Source organism: Anas acuta, chromosome 2 (assembly GCF_963932015.1).
Source record: "Anas acuta chromosome 2, bAnaAcu1.1, whole genome shotgun sequence".
In the NCBI taxonomy this organism is placed as follows: Eukaryota; Metazoa; Chordata; class Aves; order Anseriformes; family Anatidae; genus Anas; species Anas acuta.
Window position 1 is genome coordinate 157,155,117 of NC_088980.1, and position 21,106 is coordinate 157,176,222.

General features: G+C 52.3%; 5 protein-coding genes across 5 annotated transcripts; 1 reads left to right on the forward strand and 4 right to left on the reverse strand.

The window, feature by feature from the left end:
• The first annotated feature begins 1,060 nt into the window (after window positions 1-1,060).
• LOC137851889 (feather beta keratin-like) lies at window positions 1,061-1,461 on the forward strand. Its single transcript, XM_068672987.1, has one exon. It carries the CDS (start codon window positions 1,061-1,063, stop codon window positions 1,394-1,396), a length of 336 nt encoding a protein of 111 aa, XP_068529088.1. The 3' UTR covers window positions 1,397-1,461.
• A 1,440-nt stretch (window positions 1,462-2,901) lies between these two features.
• Window positions 2,902-3,207, reverse strand: LOC137851890 (feather keratin 2-like). Its single transcript, XM_068672988.1, has one exon. The coding sequence runs from the start codon at window positions 3,205-3,207 to the stop codon at window positions 2,902-2,904; it is 306 nt and encodes a 101-aa protein (XP_068529089.1).
• A 9,752-nt stretch (window positions 3,208-12,959) lies between these two features.
• Window positions 12,960-13,265, reverse strand: LOC137851891 (feather keratin 2-like). The gene has a single exon (XM_068672990.1). The coding sequence runs from the start codon at window positions 13,263-13,265 to the stop codon at window positions 12,960-12,962; it is 306 nt and encodes a 101-aa protein (XP_068529091.1).
• A 3,051-nt stretch (window positions 13,266-16,316) lies between these two features.
• Window positions 16,317-16,646, reverse strand: LOC137851596 (feather keratin-like). Its single transcript, XM_068672842.1, has one exon. The coding sequence runs from the start codon at window positions 16,644-16,646 to the stop codon at window positions 16,317-16,319; it is 330 nt and encodes a 109-aa protein (XP_068528943.1).
• Window positions 16,647-19,108: 2,462 nt separating this feature from the next.
• On the reverse strand, window positions 19,109-19,414 carry LOC137851892 (feather keratin 1-like). The gene has a single exon (XM_068672991.1). The coding sequence runs from the start codon at window positions 19,412-19,414 to the stop codon at window positions 19,109-19,111; it is 306 nt and encodes a 101-aa protein (XP_068529092.1).
• Between the last annotated feature and the right edge of the window lie 1,692 nt (window positions 19,415-21,106).

Consider the following 21,106-nt stretch of genomic DNA (forward strand, 5'->3'; position numbering starts at 1 on the left):
TTCTTTTTCCTCCTCGTCTCATGACAAGAAGGCCCTGATTATTTCTTTATACTGATTTCGCACTTCTTGTCCTGTTTGTAAGCTATGCACCTTATCTGGGGACAGTGGCACCTTCCCCTTATCTGGTTAACATACTCCCCACTCCTATGCCACTGTCATGCCTGGGCAATCACTTTTAAATATGCAAGGTTCGTGGAATTTTCCACTGAAAAATTACATTCAATGGCAAAGACACCATTTTTTTTTCTTTTTTTTTTCTTTTTTTTTTTTTTTTTCTCACATAAGCTGACAAAGCAGCACACATAATGGGAAAGACAGAGAATAGACTCAGACTTGCTGAGTTGGGTTGAAGGCATGGACGGAGTAAATGTGATGCAACTGGTAGCACATCACGTCCAGACACCTGGGAAGCTCAGAACAGATTGCTGGGGATACCAGCAAATGGCCCCCCCTTCTCAAAACAAAGCCACCGACCACACCTCATGAGTGCCAACCATGACCTCACTGATGACAACGCACCTCTCCCATGCCTTGGATGCATCTTCTACCCACCCTTTTACACACCTTAAAGAACTATACTTTGGTCTTTATTACTCTCACTTAAAATGTACTGCCAAGTTCAGACACAAACTCAACAGTAGAAAATGAAAAGATTGAGTTCTGGGAACAACAACTCACCCAACCTCATTACTTGATCGTCTTTGGCATGTAAGAGCAGCCCACGCCAAATGCTGTCATGTGCAAAGGGTTTCTTGCCCCAAAGGCACTCAAAGACCAGAATAAAAGCCGGCCCTGCACCTCACTCCCTCACACCCTCCTCCAGACGCCTTCTCCCCTGCGACCAACAAGGTGAACCTGAACCCTGATTGCCTCCTTTTTCTCTCCACCTGCCCTCTGCCCCCAACACGAGCAGCCATTCTGCCTCCCCAAAGCCAGGCTCCCCAAATCCTCACCATAGGCCTCCCCACTCTCTTGGCCTCTCCCAGCACAGCTCTTCATGCCCCCAACACCCTCCACCTTCACAACAACCTCTCTTTCAGGCACCCTCCACAACACAGACATGTCCTGCTACGACATCTGCAACCCCTGCGGACCCACCCCGCTGGCTAACAGCTGCAACGAGCCCTGTGTCAGGCAGTGCGAGGACTCCCACGTCGCCATCCAGCCTCCAACCGTGCTGGTCACCCTGCCAGGACCCATCCTCAGCTCCTTCCCCCAGAACACCGCCGTTGGATCCTCCGCATCAGCTGCCGTGGGCAGCAACCTCAGCGCCCAGGGAGTGCCCATCTCTGGAGGTGGCTTCGGAGGCTTTGGCCTTGGAGGCTATGGCTTTGGGGGCTATGGCTTGGGAGGCCTGGGCTGCTTCTCTGGCAGAAGAGCCTGCTACCCCTGCTAAGGACCCACGCCAGGACCCCTGACAGCAGCTAACAATGCCCTGCAACCAACTTCATGGACTGAGGATGCTCTGATCTCCGTGCTCTGGGAATACCTTCCACAGAAAATACACAGCTGCTGATGGTCACTGTGCCTGCACCTCTGACCAGGGCCCTGCTGCTTCTGCTCCTTTCAGAACTCAGTTCTCAGTTTCTGAACTGAAACAGAGAACTCTGCAAGTTCAAGTCCTGAGAACATACAAGGCAACCTGAGCATTAAAGCAGATGGAATCATCAAATGATTGAGTGTTTTGGGTTGGAAGGGATGCTAAGCATCATGTAGCTCCAACCAATCTGCCATGGGCAGGCATTCTTTGCAGTGGATCAGGATGCCCAAAGCCCCATCCAAGCTGGCCTCAAACACTTCCAAGGGGTGAGGCATCCACAGCTTGTCTGGGTTAGCTCACCATCCTCAGGGTAAAGAATTTCTTCTTTATATCTAATTTAATCTACTCTCTTTTAGGTTAAAGCTGTTAACACTTGTCATATCACTACACACCCTGATAAAGAGTTCCTCCCCACCTTTCCTGTAGCCTCTTCTAAGTACTAGAGGGCCTCTATACCATCTCCTGGAGCCTTCTCTTCCCCAGGCTGACCAAGCCCGGCTCTCTCAGCCTGTGTTTGTAGCTGGCAATCCTTTCCTCTAAGGTGTGGGCCACCCCACTGAGCTTGGTGCCATGCACAAACTTGCCGAGGGCCCGCTCAATCCCACCGTGTATGTCAGGGATGAGGAGGTGAAATAAAACTGGTCCAGGACAGACTCCTGTGAGATAACACTCCACCCTGGTCTTTACCTGGGCATAAGGATGTTGGCTGCTTCTCCTTGAATGTTCTCATCCAGACAATTAGTTGTCTGCGAAGCAGAATGTCTGACAAATCTATGACTTCTTGTTTAAAAACAGAGTGCTGTCCAGCTGCATCTTGATCATAACCAGCTTGGGCCCTGCTGGCCTGCTGAGCCCTGCTTAATGTTGAGTGAATTAGAAGGAGTGTTGGGAGCAGAAAGGAAGAGGAGACATCACAGACTGAAATTCAGAAGAACTTTATTGTGTAAAAAGAATGAAAAGGCATGCAGAGAAGAGGCCTGTTCTGTGGTGCAAGTAGTGCAACCATCAACCTGTGTCCCACTGTAGAGCAGATTTTCCCAGAGCCCCAAGGTCTTCCTCCACTGCAATAGAATCAGCACATGGGAGGTGCCAGTGGGTTTGTGGCTGCGAATAAGTCACTGCAGGGGCAAGTACTGGACATGGAAGATGGTGGTAGGAGTAGAAAGAAATGAGAGAGGAGTAGGCCGTGTGTCCAGGCAGCATGGACTGGCCCCCTTCCCTGCTAAAGTGTGGAGTGCCATGAGAAGAAGAGCCATGGCTGGTGAGCCCATCTGCCTTAAACAGTGAAATAGTGCATCCTCAGTCTGAGTTCTGGCTTGCATGGTGTTGCAGGCTTCTGTCAGCAGTGTTGGCATGGGTCCTTAGCAGGGGTAGCAGGCTCTTCCGCCAGAGATGCAGCCCAGGCCTCCCAGGCCAAAGCCTCCGAAGCCGCCTCCAGAGATGGGCACTCCCTGGGTGCTGAGGTTGCTGCCCACGGCAGCTGATGCGGAGGATCCAACGGCGGTGTTCTGGGGGAAGGAGCTGAGGATGGGTCCTGGCAGGGTGACCAGCACGGCAGGAGGCTGGATGACGACGCGCGAGTCCTCGCACTGCCTGACACAGGGCTCGTTGCAGCTGTTAGCCAGCGGGGTGGGTCCGCAGGGGCGGCAGATGTCGTAGCAGGACATGTCTGTGTTGTGGAGGGTGCCTGAAAGAGAGGTTGTTGTGAAGGTGGAGGGTGTTGGTGGCATGAAGAGCAGTGCTGGGGGAGGCCAAGGGAGTGGGGAGGCCTGGGATTTTATGAGAGCATGGCAGTGGTGAGGTGGAAGGGCTGCTGAGGCTGGGGACTGATGGCATATGGAGAGTTACCCCGGTGGGGCAGGCAAAGGAGGGGAGGGGAGTTCAGGCTCACCTTGTTGGTTGCAGGGGGGAAGACGTCGAGAAGAGTGTGTGAGGGTGCGAGGTGCAGGGCCGGCTTTTATGCTGGTCCTTGAGTGCCCGCAGGGCAAGAAACCCTTTGCGCATGACAGCATTTGGCGTGAGCTGCTCTGAAATGCCAAAGCCTGGCAAGTAATGAGGTGAGGTGTGGTGTCCTTCCCACAACGCACCCTTTTCATTACCTCTTGTTGAGGACATGTCTATTTGCCTTGGTGGCATCTTTTAAGTGAGAGTGGCTCTTTGGATGGATTTGCATGGAGAGTGCATTTGAGGGCAGTTGGCAGACGTGTCCAAAGCATGAGAGAGGTGGGGTTTCATGAAGTGAGGTCATGGCGTGTCACTCGTGTGTTGTGGTTTGCGGCTGCATTGTTGTGAGGAGGGGGCCCTATTTGCTGGCATCGCCATACTGCAGGCTGGTCTGGACTTCCCAGATGTGCTGGGCATGAGGCACAGGAATACTTATTTATGATGATGTTACCCCTCTCATTTATAATGTGTAGCTGCCAGTAGGTGTAATCTCTTAGGAGTTCAGCAAAGATTTGATTAAGTTCCTTAGAATATCCTTCTGGACAAAACATCAAGCACACAGCTAGACTAATATCTAATGAGATGGTTGAGCAGTTTGCTGATTGGTCAGACTCAAAGTGTAGTTGTAAATGGGGTTACCTGTGCCTGGCAGGGAGTCACTCTGGGGGTTCCCGAGGGCTCCATTTTGAGTAGAGAAGCCTCGCACATAGATGTTGATAAATTAGAGGGCTGGGCTATGAGCAACAGCGTGAAATTTAACAAGGGCAACTGGCGAATTCCCCATCTGAGACAGGGCAACCCTGGATCTATGTCCAGACTGGGAGAGGAGAGGCTGGAGAAGACCCAGCATGAAAGAACGTGGGTGTTGGATGCAGGTAGGGTGAGCAAAACCTCATCCTTGTGTGCGGAAGACTTTCCCGGAGCATGGAGATCTTCCTGCCCTGTGATGGGAGCAGTGGAGAGGGGTCAATCCCTGCTGGTGTTTGGCTTTTGAGTACGTCATAGCAGCAGAGAGAACCGGATGTAGGAGACAGTGCAAGTCAAGGAAAGAAGTGGGAGAATGGTAGAATGTAAGTGGGCCATGTTTCCAATCATCGCGGAATAGCCCACTTCCTTGCTTCTCTGGTTCATGCCTTGAGAGAAACAGCCTTGGATGTGGAGCTGATGACCCAATGGGTCAGCAACAGCACAAAGGAGCATCCATAATCCACAAAGAGTCTCGCAACTTATGTGTGGTGTCCGTGTAACAGAGAACTGTGTTAAATAATACAGGCCTGAATAGAGGCCCCAGGGGGACACCACGCCTCCCTGGTCTGCACCTGAGCACCGAGCTGTTGAGTGCAACTCTTGCTATGTGACCACGTAGGCAACTCATTATCTACTGAGTGGGCACTGGCAGGTCCCTTTGTAGCTTGCTGAAACAGACCTTAATCAAATGTGGGATAACTGCTGGATTCTCCTCACAGAGGCCAGCCCTGCAGCTCCTTCTACCAAAACCTTGCCATGTAAACCCAAAACACTAGGGGAGGTCTCGTGGCATTTTTCGACCTGCCCTACCTGTATCTTGACCAAGCATTTGAGGGGCCTCACAAGGGCAGAGTAGAGGGGGACAATCAACTTCCTCACTATGCTGGCCAGTCCTCTGTTGATGCAGCTTATGATGTAATCGACCTTCCGGGCTGCAGGTGTGCACTTCTGGGTCCTAATGAGCCTTTCATCTACCACAACAACCCAATTTCTTCCCTGCAGGGCTGTTCTCAATGAGTTCTTCTCCCACTCTGTACTCCTGCCTGGGATTGCCCCCACCCAGGTGCAGCACCTTGCACTTGGACTTGTTGAACCTCATTCTCTTCTGATTGGCCTGCTTCTCCAGCCCATCCATGTCCCTTTGAATGAAGAGTCTTGTGTGAAGAAAGGAGGAGTGTCAGGCTGGCATGCATTAGAACTTTATTGAGGAAGACTCATGAAAAGGAAGGAGCACAAGCAGCAGGGCCCTGGTCAGAGGTGCAGGCACTTGTACTTAAACAGGGTCAAGAAGGAAACATTTTAGGCTGTCTCACCCTGGAAGGAACGTTAAGGATCATCTTACTAATGCCTTCTGCCGTAGGAAGGGATGTCACCCAACAGATCATGTTGGTCAAGGCCCCGTCCAGGCTGGCCTTGAACTCCTCCAGGGATGGGGCATTCAAAGTCTTGTCTTGACAACCTGTCCCGGTGCCTCATCACCACACTCACAGTGAAGAATTTCCTCCTACTGTCTAGTCTAAATCTATCCTCTTTTAGTTGAAGACCATTCCCCCCTTGACCTATCATTATCTACACGAGTAAAGAGACATTCTCCATCCTTTCTGAAGACCCCTTTAACTATTGAAAGATCTCAAGGAAGCCTCCGCAGAGCCTTCACTTCTCCAGGCTGAACATCCCCAGTTCTCTGAGCCTTCTTTCACAGGAGAGCTGCTCAAGGTGGAGCCTCATGAGGACAGAAAAAAGGGGGACAATCAACTCCCTCACTATGCTGATTACTGCTCTGTTGATGCAGCACAGGGTGCAGTTGGCCTTATGGGCTGCAGGCGTGCATCTGTGGATCCTGTTGAGCCTTTCATCCACCAGAACAACCCAAGTCTTCTCTGCAGGGCTGCTCTCAATGAGTTCTTCTCCCAGTCTGTACTCCTGTCTGGGATTGCCCTGACCCACGTTTAACACTTGGACTTCTGGAACCTCATGTGGTTCACATGGGCCCACTTCTCCAGCCTGTCCAGGACGCTTTCAATAGAGAGTGTTGTGTGAAGAAAGGAGGAGTGTCAGGCTGGCATGCATTAGAACTTTATTGAGGAAGACTCGTGAAAAGGAATGAGCACAAGCAGCAGGGCCCTGGTCACAGGTGCAAACAGAGTGACCATCAGCAGCTGTGCATTTTGTGTGGAAGGTATTCCCAGAGCACGGAGATCAGACCATCCTCAGACCATGAAGTTGGTTGCAGGGCATTGTTAGCTGCTGTCAGGGGTCCTGGCGTGGGTCCTTAGCAGGGGTAGCAGGCTCTTCTGCCAGAGAAGCAGCCCAGGCCTCCCAAGCCATAGCCTCCCAAGCCTCCCAGGCCAAAGCCTCCGAAGCCGCCTCCAGAGACGGGCACTCCCTGGGCGCTGAGGTTGCTGCCCACGGCAGCTGATGCGGAGGATCCAACGGCGGTGTTCTGGGGGAAGGAGCTGAGGATGGGTCCTGGCAGGGTGACCACCACGGTGGAAGGCTGGATGGCGACGTGGGAGTCCTCGCACTGCCTGACACAGGGCTCGTTGCAGCTGTTAGCCAGCGGGGTGGGTCCGCAGGGGTTGCAGAGGTTGTAGCAGGACATGTCTGTGTTGTGGAGGGTGCCTGGAAGAGAGGGTGTTGGGAAGGTGATTAGTGTCAGGTGTGTCTGGAGCGGTGGTGAGGGAAACGAAGGGATTGCGGAGGCCTGGGTTTGTGGGTAGCATGGTGGAGGGGAGGCGGAAGGGCTGCTGAGGCTGGGGACAGATGGTGTGTGGAGAGATGGTTTCGATAAGGCGGGTGAAGGAGGAAAATGGGGTTCAGACTCACCTTTTTGGTCGCAGGGGAGAAGGCTTCAGGAGGAGTGTGTGAGGTGTGAGGCGCAGGGCCGGTTTTATGTTGGTCCTTGAGTGCCCGCAGGGTGAGAGAGCCTCTGCGCATGACAACATTTGGCATGAGCTGCTGTTGCATGCCATAGCCTGGCAAGTAATGAGGTGGGGTGTGGTGTCCTTCCCCCAACTTGACCTTTTCATTTCCTCCTGTTTAGGACATGGTGTTAGATCCTGACGGCACCTTCAAAGTGAGAGAATTAGAGGCTGGAACATTTCTCTGAAAGTTGCATGGGAGGGCAGGTATATGATGTGTCCAAAGGCTGGTAGAGGTGCAGTGTCATGAGTGAGGTCTTTGCGTGGCATTCATGTGGTATAGCACAGCCACACTGGACTTTGTGGGTATCAGCAAGTTATTGCAATGGACAGCATAGGGTATAGAATTGGGTGCTATGAAAACAAGGAATGAGAGGTAAGTAGGTCCTACACTGGCCATATTTCCCAACTTTTCCATGTTCCCCCTTTTCCTCCAAGCTGAAGTCCTCAGAACAAGCATAGTTTTCGAAGGTTCATGTAGGAGTGGATAGATGTTGCATTCAAGACATGGGAGAGGTGCTTTGTTGTCCATGAGGTCATCATTTGGCACTCATGAGGTGTTCTCGTTTGTTTTGATGTGAGGAGGGGGCTCCCCTTTTTGACATCTCCAGCAGGTTGGTCAGTGCTTCTCAGGTATGCTGGGTGTGATGCACTACCACTTGCATCACATTCACTCCCTTGAGTGCCTTCATCCCAACTCACCAGCCTGTGATTAGCCCTTGTCTTTCCCATTGGGTGTGCTTCATTGGTGGCTTGGTGGCCATCTTACATGTAGAGGCTGTATGTGGGAGCAAGCAGGCTCCCTGTGTTGTCCCTGGGGCCGCAGTCCGAAGAGGCAGAGAAGAGGTGTTTGCATAGCAGGGTGTTGGAGTCGCGGGCCTGTCTCAGGGCTGACAAGACTAAGTGCATTGGGAGCCCTGCCATGCTTCCCAAAGGGTTGAATTGGCACCTCCATTGAGCTCCCTTTTCTGTGGCCAGCACTTTGACGGCAAGGGCTTTGGCCTACTGCAGTTTGGTGGGAATCTCTTGGGCTGTCTGTTGAGGCCTGGGACAGGCTGTGCGATTTGTGAGGCACAGGACAGACATGTGGGAGTGTCCAGAAGGTCTGGGCCCTAAGCACTGGGGTGTTCTCTGAGTTGAATTTCAAAGAGGAACGCAATTTCTGTGCATGGTTTTCAGTGTTGACACATACAATGTGGACGTTTCAGAGGGGAGCTGGAGGTGTGCATGCTGCTTGTGGCTGTGGACCTGAGGCCCCAGTGGTCGTGGTTGCGTTCTGAGGGTGGGGAATGGCAAGTGCAGCCCTGATCTGCCAAGGTGACTGTTTTGAAGGGTTTCCCACTGGAGCTTGTTGATGAACATGCTGGGGAGGCTGTTTGGCTGATTATGCAGGAGTACATGGGACCCAACGAGCTACACCTGCAAACACTGAATGTCCCAGGTGATATATTTGCAAAATCACTTCCAGTTTTCTTTGAAAGGTCATGGTGACTGGGAGAGGATCCTGAAAACTGGAAGAGACTCATCCCATTCTTCTGTTCAAGAGCAGATGAAGGAGGAATTTCTGGGAAACTGCAGCCTGCTCAGCCTAATATCAGCCTCTGGGAAGGTTCTGAGGAAATCCTCCCTGAATTTATTCTCAAGTACGGAAAAGTGATGGAGAGTAGTCAGCATGGATTTATAGAGAGCATATCCCATGTGTGCCTGCACAGCATCTTCTACATAGAAGTGACTGACGGCCTACCTATATGTAGGACTCTGTGATAGTGTTTGTTGTGAAGGTGGAGGATCAGACAGGCACAAACAACATTGATTATTGGTTCGGCGCTATGCAGCATCAGGTCCCTTTGTAGATGGCTGAAACAGGCCCTTATCAAACATGGGGCAGCTGCTGGATTCTTCTCACAGAGGCCACCTCTGCAGTCCCCACTACCAAAAACCTTGCAATGTAAAAACAGTACAATAGGGGCAGTCTTGTGGTACATTTTGAACTGATCTTGAACTGTGTACTTTTACAGGGTGAGGTGGGAATCATCATGGAGTCGTAGAGTGTCTCACCTTGGAAGGACCTTTAAGGATCATCTTACTCTAGCCTTCTCCTGTAGGAAGGGATGTCACCCAACAGATCACGTTGGCTACGGTCCCGTCCAGCCTGGCCTTGAACTCCTCCAGGGATGGGGCATTCAAAGTCTTGTCTTGACAACCTGTTCCAGTGCCTCACCACCCTCACAGTGAAGAATTTCCTCCTAATGTCTAGTCTAAATCTATCCTCTTTTAGTTGAAGACCATTACCCCTTCTCCTATCTTTATCTACAAAAATAAAGAGACATTCTCCATCCTTTTTGAAGACCCTTTAACTATTAAAAGATCTGAAACAAGTCTCAGCAGAGCCTTCACTTCTCCAGGCAGAACATCCCCAGCTCTCTGAGCCTTTCTTTCATAGGTGAGGAGCTCAAGGTGGAGCCTCATGGGGACAGAAAAGAGGGGGACAATCAACTCCTTCACTATGCTGGTTACTGCTCTGTTGATGCAGCACAGGATGTGGTTGGCCTTATGGGCTTCAGGTGTACACTGCTGGGTCCTGTTGAGCCTTTCATCCACCAGAACAACTCAAGTCCTTCTCTGCAGGGCTGCTCTCAATGAGTTCTTCTCCCAGTCTGTACTCCTGTCTGGGATTGCCCTGACCCAGTTGCAGCACGCTGCATTTGGACTTGTTCAACCTCATGCAGTTCTGTTTGGCCTGCTTCTCCAGCCTGTCTAGGTTCCTTTGGATGAAGAGCATTGGGTGAAGAAAGAAGGACTGTCAGGCTGGCATGCATTAGAACTTTATTGAGGAAGACTCGTGAAAAGGAAGGAGCACAAGCAGCAGGGCCCTGGTCAGAGGTGCAGGCACAGTGACCATCAGCAGCTGGGCATTTTGTGTGGAAGGTACTCCCAGAGCACAGAGATCAGAGCATCCTCAGTCCATGAAGTTGGTTGCAGGGCATTGTTAGCTGCTGTCAGGGGTCCTGGCGTGGGTCCTTAGCAGGGGTAGCAGGCTCTTCTGCCAGAGAAGCAGCCCAGGCCTCCCAAGCCATAGCCTCCCAAGCCTCCCAGGCCAAAGCCTCCGAAGCCGCCTCCAGAGACGGGCACTCCCTGGGCGCTGAGGTTGCTGCCCACGGCAGCTGATGCGGAGGATCCAACGGCGGTGTTCTGGGGGAAGGAGCTGAGGATGGGTCCTGGCAGGGTGACCACCACGGTGGAAGGCTGGATGGCGACGTGGGAGTCCTCGCACTGCCTGACACAGGGCTCGTTGCAGCTGTTAGCCAGCGGGGTGGGTCCGCAGGGGTTGCAGAGGTTGTAGCAGGACATGTCTGTGGTGTGGAGGGTGCCTGGAAGAGAGGGTGTTGGGAAGGTGGAGGGTGTTGGGGCTGTGAGGAGTGGTGCCTATGTAGACAAGGGGAGTGGGGAGGCCTGTGTGTGTGGGGAGCATGGTGGTGGGGAGGTGGTAGGCCTGCTGGGTTTAGGGGCATAACACCTGTGGGAGAAGAGTTCAATGGGGCGGGTGAAGGAGGGGATCGGGGTTAAGGCTCACCTTGGTCGCAGAGGAGAAGGCGTTGAAAGGAGTGTGTGAGGGAGGAAGGTGCAGGGCCGGCTTTTATGCTGGTCCTATACTGCCCGCAGGGCGAGAGAGCCTCTGCACGTGACAACATTTGGCGTGAGCTGCTCTTGCATGCCAAAGCCTGGCAAGTAATGAGGTGGGGTGTGGTGTCATTCCCACAACTTGACCTTTTCATTTCCTCCTGTTTGGACATGGTGTTGGGTCCTGACGGCACCTTCAAAGTGAGGGAATAAGAGGCTGGAGAATTTCTTTGAAAGTTGCACAGGAGGTCTGGTGTATGTTGTGGCCAAAGGATGCTTGAAGTGCGGTGTCATGAGTGAGGTCTTTGCGTGGGATTCATGTGGTGTGGCCAAGCCACACTGGGCTTTGTGGCTGTAGGCAAGTCATTGCAGTGGAGAGCATTGGGCATAGAAGAGGATGCTATGAAAGGAAGGAGCGAGAGATGAGTAGGTCCTACACTGGCCTTCTTTTCTGACTTTTCCATGTTTCCCCTTTTCCTCCAAAGCTGAAGTCCCCAGAGAACACAAGGCTTGACACTTTGCTTGATGGGATTTCTCAGGCTGGGTGGTGTGGTCTGTGAGCGGCCCAGAGGTTCATGAAAGGCAGAGGACAAGATGGACTATGAGAAAGGGCCAACTGGTAGCCATCATATAACTGGGGATGATATTTGGGATTTGTGTCAAGGGGGAAATCTATTTCTCTGCCCAGTGTTTAATTTTCTGGAAGATGGTTTGGACATTTCAGACAGAAACTGGAGGCATGCGAGCTAAACCTGCAAAGGGTGAATGAACATCAAGGCCTTCCACTGTTTAGCCAAGGTGAGTGTTTCGTGGGCTGTCTCTCAGGTGAGTAGTGCACGTTGCCGAGGAAGATGGAGAAGCTGTGCCACTGGATGTACTGAAGTGCACAGGACCTGTCAGGTTGCACCTACAAATGCTGAGAGTCCTGGCAGATATCTTCAGAAGGCTACTTTCATCTTTCTTTGAAAGTTGATGGCAACTGGGTTCCTGAAGACTGGAAGAGGTTCATCCCACTGTGATATTCAACAGATGCAGAAAAAAGGTGTGGGGAAACTGCAGGCTCGTCACTTTGTGATCGGATGCTGTGTACGATCGTGGTGCAAAAGAAAGCAGCTGTAGGGTGTGCTAATGAGGGGAAATTGTTTCAGAAGGCATGGGCAGAAGGGCTTTAGAATGATGAAGCTTGTGTCTGGTCACTTGTAGGTCTTGGGTGATGTATTTTAAGGTGTTGTGGCCCTTTTCAACCTATCCAAATGACCTCTAGAACTTTGCCTTTGTGCTGAGGGAAGTGGGAAGAAGAAGGGAAGTGGAAGCACTTCAGGCCGGCATGCTTGAGAACTTGTGGGTCAGCGACGGCACAAAGATGCATCCACATCCACCAGAGTCTTGCAACATATGTGTGGTGTCCGTGTGAGGGACAACTCTGTTAAATAATACTGGCCTCAACAGAGACCCCAGAGGGACACCACTCCTCCCCAGTCCCCACCTGGGCTCCAAGCTGTTGAGCTCAACTCTTGGAATGTGACCGTGCAGGCAATTTCTTATCTGCTGAGTGGCCCATCATGTCTTTCCATTTTAGTGCCAAGGAGATATGTGAGAGCATTGTCCAAATACTTCTTGAACACCAAGAGGCTTGGGGCCTGATGTCCACTTGAGCCCTGCTTTTTGTTCTTTTTGTCGGGTGAAGTTGGAAGAGCGTTGGAAGAAGAAAGGAAGATGAGGTTTTCAGGATTTGGGATGCAGATTAATTTTATTGAGGAAAACATGAAACATAGGGAGCGTCAAGTTGCACATTCTGAGGTGCCTGGAGTGTGACCACCAGCCAATGTCCTTGCGTAGAGCAGATTTTCCCAGAGCTCTTAGATCTCCCTACCCATGGTGGGATCAGCCCCTGAAGGTTTCCAGAGAGACTGTGCTAGTGAGCAAGGCATCGCAGTAGAGAGTACTGGCCGTAGGTGGTGGTGCTATGGAAAGGAGAAAGAGGAAGAAAGAAGGAGGTATGTTGGCCATGTTTCCTGACAGCAAGGGCTGTCCAATACCTTGCTTGCTTGCTTTGTTGTGCCATGGAATGACGAGCTGTGGCTTGTCAGCTCGTACGCCATGGACAGCACGGAGTTGGGTCCTCAGACTGAGAGCTGGCTGGCATGGTGTTGGAGGCTGCTGTCAGGGATATTGGCATGGGACCCTTAGCAGGGGTAGCAGGCTCTTCCGCCAGAGATGCAGCCCAGGCCTCCCAGGCCAAAGCTTCCGAAGCCGCCTCCAGAGATGGGCACTCCCTGGGAGCTGAGGTTGCTGCCCACGGCAGCTGATGCGGAGGATCCAACGGCGGTGTTCTGGGGGAAGGAGCTGAGGATGGGTCCTGGCAGGGTGACCAGCACGGTCGGAGGCTGGATGACGACGTGGGAGTCCTCGCACTGCCTGACACAGGGCTCATTGCAGCTGTTAGCCAGCGGGGTGGGTCCGCAGGGGCGGCAGATGTCGTAGCAGGACATGTCTGTGATGTGGAGGGTGCCTGGAAGAGAGGGTATTGTAAAGTCGGAGGGTGTTGGTGGCATGAAGAGCAGTGCTGGGGGAGGCCAAGGGAGTGGAAAGGCCCAGAGTGGGGTTATGGAGAATCTCGTGGTTGGGAGGTGGAAGGGCTGCTGAGGCTGGGGACAGAAGGTTGGTGGAGAGATGGGCAAGGTGTGGTGGGTAAAGGAGTGGAGCAGAGTTCAGACTCACCTTGTTGGGTGCAGGGGAGAAGGCTTCGGCAGAAGGATGTGAGGGTGAGAGGCGCAGTGCTGGCTTTTATGCTGGTCCCCGAGTAACCGTGAGGCGAGAGAGCCTTTGCGCATGACAGCACTTGGCGTGAGCTGCTCTTACATGCCACAACCCCTCAAGTAATGAGGTGGGGTGTGATCTCCCCACAATGTTCTGCCTCCATTTCATCCTGTTGAGGATGTTGGAAGTGGCGGAACATTTCAAGTGAGAGTATTAAAGACCAAAGGATAGCTTTTGAAGGTTCATGTAGGGGTGGATAGATGCTGCTTTCAAGACATGGGAGAGGTGCATTGTTGTCCGTGAGGTCGTGGTTTGGCACTCATGAGGTGTGGTCGGAGGCTTTGTTGTGAGGAGGAGGCCCCCCTTTTTGGCATCCACAGTAGGTTGGCCAGTGTTTTTCAAGTATACTGGGCGTGATGCGCTACCACTTGCTTCACATTCACTCCCTCCATGCCTTCCTCCCAACTCACCAGCCTGCGTTTAGCCCTTGTCTTTCCCATTGGGTGTGCTGCATTGGTGGCAAGGTGGCCATCTTGTACGTAGAGGCTGTATGGGGGAGAAAATGTATTGGAGCAAGACCCCTGTGTTGTCCCTGGGGCCGCAGTCCAAAGAGGCAGAGAAGAGGTGTTTGCATAGCAGGGTGTTGTAGTCACGGGCCTGTCTCAGGGCTGACAAGACTAAATGCATTGGGAGCCCTGCCATGCTTCTTCAAGGGTTGCATTGGCACCTCCATTGAGCTCCCTTTTCTGTGGCCAGCACTTTGACGGCAAGGGCTTGGGCCTAATGCAGTTTGGTGGGAATCTCTTGGGCTGTCTGTTTATGCCTGGGAGAGGCTGTGAGATTTGTGAGGGGCAGGGACAGACATGTGGGAGTGTCCAGAAGGTCTGGGCCTAAGTTGCTGGGGTGTTCTTTGAGGTGAGTTTCAAGGGGGAACGCAATTTCTGTGCATGGTTTTCAGTGTTGACACATACAATGTGGATGTTTCAGAGGGGAGCTGGAGGTGTGCATGCTGCTTGTGGCTGTGGACCTGAGGCCCCAGTGGTCGTGGTTGCATTCTGAGGAGTGGGGAATGGCAAGTGCAGCCCCTGATCTGCCAAGGTGACTCTTTTGTACGCTATCTCACTGCAGCTTGTTGACGAAGATGCTGGGGAGTCTGTGTTTCTGGTTTTGCAGAGAATGTGGGACCCAACGAGCTAAACCTGCAAATGGTGAATGTCCCAGGTGATATGTTTGCAATAGCAGTTTCAGTTATCTTTGAAAGGTCATGGTGACTGGGAGAGGTTCCTGAAAACTGGAAGAGACTCATCCCACTCTTATGTTGAAGAAAATATGAAGGAGGAATTTCTGGGAATCTGCAGCCTGGTCAGCCTGACATCAGTCTCTGGGAAGGTTCTGAGGAAATCCTCCCTGAATGTATTCTCAAGTACGGAAAAGTGACGGAGAGTAGTCAGCATGGATTTATAGAGAGCATATCCCATGTGTGCCTACACAGCATCTTCTACCTAGAAGTGACTGACGGCCTACCTATATGTAGGACTCTGTGAAAGTGCTTGTTGTGAAGGTGGAGGATCAGAGAGGCACAAACAACATCGATTATTGGTTCGGCACAATGCAGCATCAGGTCCCTTTGTAGATGGCTGAAACAGGCCCTTATCAAACATGGGGCAACTGCTTAATTTGTCTCACAGAGGCCACCTCTGTAGTCCACACTACCAAAACTTTGCCACATAAAAACAGCACAATAGAAGAGGTCTTGTGGCACTTTTCGACCTGATCTAGAACCATGTACTTAAACAGGGTCAAGAAGGAATCATCATAGAATGGCTCACCTTGGAAGGGACTTTAAGGATCATATTACTGCAGTCCTCAGCCATAGGCAAGGATGCCACCCACGACACCACGCTGGCCAAGGTCCCATCCAGGCTGGCCTGGAACACCACTGGGGCTGGGGTAACCACAACTTACCTGTACCATTGCCTCATCACCCTCACAGTGAAGAATTTCCTCCTAATGTCTAGTCTAAATCTATCCTCTTTTAGTTGAAGACCATTACCCCTTCTCCCATCATAATCTACACAAGTAAAGAGAAATTCTCTATCTTTTTAAGAACACGCCTTTAAGTACTGAAAGATCTCAATGAAGTCTCAGCAGAGCCTTCACTTCTCCAGGCTGAACATCCCCAGTTCTCTGAGCCTTCTTTCACAGGAGAGGTGCTCAAGGTGGAGCCTCATGAGGACAGAAAAGAGGGGGAAAATCAACTCCCTCACTATGCTGATTACTGCTCTGTTGATGCAGCACAGGATACAGTTGGCCTTGTGGGCTGCAGGCGTGCATTGGTGGATCCTATTGAGCCTTTCATTCACTAGAACAACCCAAGTCCTTCTCTGCAGGGTGCTTCCAATGAGTTCTTCTCCCAGTCTGTACTCCTGTCTGGGATTGCCCCAAAACAGGTGCAGCACCTTGCACTTGGACTTGTTGAACCTCATGTGGTTCATATGGGCCTGCTTCTCCAGCCCGTCCAGATTCCATTGGATGAAGAGCATTGGGTGAAGAAAGGAGGAGTGTCAGGCTGGCATGCATTAGAACTTTATTGAGGAAGACTCGTGAAAAAGGAATGAGCAAAAGCAGCAGGGCCCTGGTCAGAGGTGCAAGCACAGTGACCATCAGCAGATACGCATTTTGTGTGGAAGGTATTCCCAGAGCACATTGATCAGAGCATCCTCAGTCAATGAAGTTGGTTGCAGGGCATTGTTAGCTGCTGTCAGGGGTCCTGGCGTGGGTCCTTAGCAGGGGTAGCAGGCTCTTCTGCCAGAGAAGCAGCCCAGGCCTCCCAAGCCATAGCCTCCCAGGCCTCCCAGGCCAAAGCCTCCGAAGCCGCCTCCAGAGACGGGCACTCCCTGGGCGCTGAGGTTGCTGCCCACGGCAGCTGATGCGGAGGATCCAACGGCGGTGTTCTGGGGGAAGGAGCTGAGGATGGGTCCTGGCAGGGTGACCACCACGGTGGAAGGCTGGATGGCGACGTGGGAGTCCTCGCACTGCCTGACACAGGGCTCGTTGCAGCTGTTAGCCAGCGGGGTGGGTCCGCAGGGGTTGCAGAGGTTGTAGCAGGACATGTCTGTGGTGTGGAGGGTGCCTGGAAGAGAGGGTGTTGGGAAGGTGGAGGGTGTTGTGGGTGTGAGGAGCAGTGATCATGAAGGCAAGAGAGTGGGGAGGCCTGTGATTTTAGGGAGCATGGTGGTGGGGAGGTGGAGGGGCTGCTGAGGCTAGGGCCAGAAGGTGTGTGGAGAGGTGGATCCGATGGGTCAGGAGAAGGAGGGGATCGGGGCTAAGGCTCACCTTGTTGGTCACAGGGGAGAAGGCGTCTGGTGGAGTCTGTGAGGGGGCAAGGTGCAGGGCCGGCTTTTATGCTGGTCCGTGAGTTCCTGCATGGTGAGAGAGCCTCTGCACATGACAACAGTTGGCGTGAGTTGCTCTTGCATGCCAAAGCCTGGCAAGTAAAGAGGTGGGGTGTGGTGTCATTCCCACAACTTGACCTTCTCATTTCCTACTGTTGAGGACATGGTATTGGGTCCTGGCAGCACCTTCAAAGCAAGATTTAGAGGCCGGGACATTTCTCTGAAAGTTGCATGGGAGGTCAGGTGTATGTTGTGGCCAAAGACTGGTTGAGGTGCGGTTTCATGAGAGAGGTCTTTGCGTGGCATTCATGTGGTGTGGCCCAGCCACACTGGCCTTTGTGGCTGTAGGAAAGTCATTGCAGTGGACAACATTGGGCATAGAAGAAGATGCTATGAAAAGAAGGAACGAGAGATGAGTAGGTCCTACACTGGCCATGTTTCCTGACTTTTCCATGTTTCCCCTTTTTCGCCAAAGCAGACGTCCCCAGAGAACACAAGGCTTGACACTTTGCTTGATGGGTTTCTCAGGCTGGGTGGTGTGGTCTGTGAGCGGCCCTGAGTTTTATGAAAGGCAGAGGACAAGATGGACTATGAGAAAGGGCCAGCTGGTAGCCATCATATAACTGGGGATGATACCTGGGATTTGTGTCAAGGGGGAAACCTATTTCTCTGCCCAGTGTTTAATTTTCTGGAAGATGATTTGGACTTTTCAGTGAGAAACTGGAGGCATGCGAGCTAAACTTGCAAAGGGTGAGTGAACATAAAGACCTTCTACTGGTTAGCCAAGGTGAGTGTTTCGTGGGCTGTCTCTCAGGTGAGTAGTGCACATTGCCGAGGAAGATGAAGAAGCTGTGCCACTGGATGTACTGAAGTGCACAGGACCTGTCAGGTAGCGCCTACAAATGCTGAGAGTCCTGGCAGATATCTTCACAAGGCTACTTTCATCTTTCTTTGAAAGTTGATGGCGACTGGGTTCCTGAAGACTGGAAGAGGTTCATCCCACTGTGATGTTCAACAGATGCAGAAGAAAGGTGTGGGGAACTGCAGGCTCGTCACGTTGTGATCGTATGCTGTGTACGATCGTGGTGCAAAAGAAAGCAGCTGTAGGGTGTGCTAATGAGGGGAAATTGTTTCAGAAGGCATGGGCAGAAGGGCTTTAGAATGATGAAGCTTGTGTTTGGTCACTTGTAGGTCTTGGGTGATGTATTTTAAGGTGTTGTGGCCCTTTTCAGCCTATCCGAATGACCTCTAGAACTTTGCCTTTGTGCTGAGGGAAGTGGGAAGAAGAAGGGAAGAGGAAGCACGTCAGGCTGGCATGCTTGAGAACTTGTGGGTCAGCGACAGCACAAAGATGCATCCACATCCACCAGAGTCTTGCAACATATGTGTGGTGTCCGTGTGAGGGACAACTCTGTTAAATAATACTGGCCTAAATAGAGACACCAGAGGGACACCACTCCTCCCCGGTCCCCACCTGGGCTCCAAGCTGTTGAGCACGACTCTTGGAATGTGACCGTGCAGGCAATTCCTTATATGCTGAGTGGCCCATCATGTCTTTCCATTTAACTGCCTAGGAGATATGTAAGAGCATTGTCCGAATACTTCTTGAACACCAAGAGGCTTGGGGCCTGATGGCCACTTGAGCCCTGGTTTTTGTTTTTTGTCGCGTGAATTTGGAAAAGCATTGGGAGAAGAAATAATGAAGAGGCATCTCAGGATTTGGGATGCAGATTCATTTTATTGAGGAAAACATGAAACAGAGGGAGCTTCAAGTGGGAGATGCACATTCTGAGGTGGCTGGAGGATGACCACTAACCTATGTCCTTGCATATAGCGGATTTTCCCAGAGCCCTTAGGTCTCCCTACCCCATGGTGGGAGCAGCCCCAGAAAGGTTCCCAAGGGACTGTGCTAGTGAGCAAGGCATTGCAGCAGAGAGTACTGGCCGTAGGTAGTGGTACTATGGAAAGGAGAAAGAGGAAGAAAGAAGGAGGTATGTTGGCCATGTTTCCTGACAGCAAGGGCTGTCCAATACCTTGCTTGCTTGCTTTGTTTTACCATGCAATGACGAGCTGTGCTTTGTAAGCTCGTACGCCATGGACAGCATGGAATTGGGTCCTCAGACTGAGAGCTGGCTGGCATGGTGTTGGAGGCTACTGTCAGGGATGTTGGCATGGGACCCTTAGCAGGGGTAGCAGGCTCTTCCGCCAAAGATGCAGCCCAGGCCTCCCAGTCCAAAGCCTCCGAAGCCACCGGAGGCAATGGACACTCCCTGGGCGCTGAGGTTGCTGCCCACGGCAGCTGATGCGGAGGATCCAACGGCGGTGTTCTGGGGGAAGGAGCTGAGGATGGGTCCTGGCAGGGTGACCAGCACGGTCGGAGGCTGGATGACGACGTGGGAGTCCTCGCACTGCCTGACACAGGGCTCGTTGCAGCTGTTAGCCAGCGGGGTGGGTCCGCAGGGGCGGCAGATGTCGTAGCAGGACATGTCTGTGGTGTGGAGGGTGCCTGGAAGAGAGGGTATTGTAAAGTCGGAGGGTGTTGGTGGCATGAAGAGCAGTGCTGGGGTAGGCCAAGGGAGTGGAAAGGCCCAGAGTGGGGCTATGGAGAGCCTGATGGTTGGGAGGTGGAAGGGCTGCTGAGGCTGGGGACAGAAGGTTGGTGGAGAGATGGGCAAGGTGTGGTGGGTGAAGGAGCGGAGCAGAGTTCAGACTCACCTTGTTGGGCGCTGGGGAGAAAGCGTCAGGAGAAGTGTGTGAGGGTGAGAGGTGCAGGGCTGGCTTTTATGCTGGTCCCCGAGTATCCACGAGGCGAGAGAGCCTTTGCGCATGACAGTATTTGGCGTGAGCTGCTCTTACATGCCACAACCCCTCAAGTAATGAGGTGGGGTGTGATCTCCCCACAATGTTCTGCCTCCTTTTCTTCCTGTTGAGGATGTTGGAAGTGGCGGAACATTTCAAGTGAGAGTATTAAAGACCGAAGGATAGCTTTTGAAGGTTCATGTAGGGGTGGATAGATGTTGCTTTCAAGACATGGGAGAGGTGCGTTGTTGTCCTTGAGGTCATGGTTTGGCACTCATGAGGTGTGGTCGGTGGCTTTGTTGTGAGGAGGAGCCCCCCCTTTTTGGCATCCACAGTAGGTTGGGCAGTGTTTTTTCCGGTATACTGGGTGTGATGTACTACCACTTCCATCATATTTACTCCGTCCATGCCTTCATCCCAACACACCAGCCTGCTTTTAGCCCTTGTCTTTTCCGTTGGGTGTGCTACATTGGTGGCTTGGTGGCCATCTTGCACGTAGAGGCTGTATGTGGGAGCAAGTGTATGGGAGCAAGACCCCTGTGTTGTCCCTGGGGCCACAGTCCAAAGAGGCAGAGAAGAGGTGTTTGCATAGCAGGGTGTTGGAGTCGCGGGCCTGTCTCAGGGCTGACAAGACTAAGTGCATTGGGAGCCCTGCCATGCGTCTTCAAGGGTTGTGTTGGCACCTCCATTGAGCTCCCTTTTCTGTGGGCAGCACGTTGACAGCAAGGGCTTTGGCCTAATGCAGTTTGGTGGGAATCCCTTGAGCTGTCTGTTGAGGCCTGGGAGAGGCTGTGAGATTTGTGAGGGGCAGGGACAGACATGTGGGAGTGTCCAGAAGGTCTGGGCCCAAAGTGCTGGGGTGTTCTTTGAGTTGAATTTCAAAGGGGAACACAATTTCTGTGCATGGTTTTCAGTGTTGACACATACAATGTGGACGTTTCAGAGGGGAGCTGGAGGTGTGCATGCTGCTTGTGGCTGTGGACCTGAGGCCCCAGTGGTCGTGGTTGCATTCTGAGGAGTGGGGAATGGCAAGTGCAGCCCCTGATCTGCCAAGGTGACTGTTTTGAAGGCTGTCTCACTGCAGCTTGTTGACGAGGATGCTGGGGAGTCTCTGTATCTGGTTATGCAGGAGTACGTGGGACCCAACGAGCTACACCTGCAAACGCTGAATGTCCCAGGTGATATGTTTGCAATAGCAGTTTCAGTTATCTTTGAAAGGTCATGGTGACTGGGAGAGGTTCCTGAAAACTTGAAGAGACTCATCCCACTCTTTTGTTCAAGAACAGATGAAGGGACGAATATCTGGGAAACTGCAGCCTGGTCAGCCTGATATCAACCTCTGGGAAGGTTCTGAGGAAATCCTCCCTGAATGTATTCTC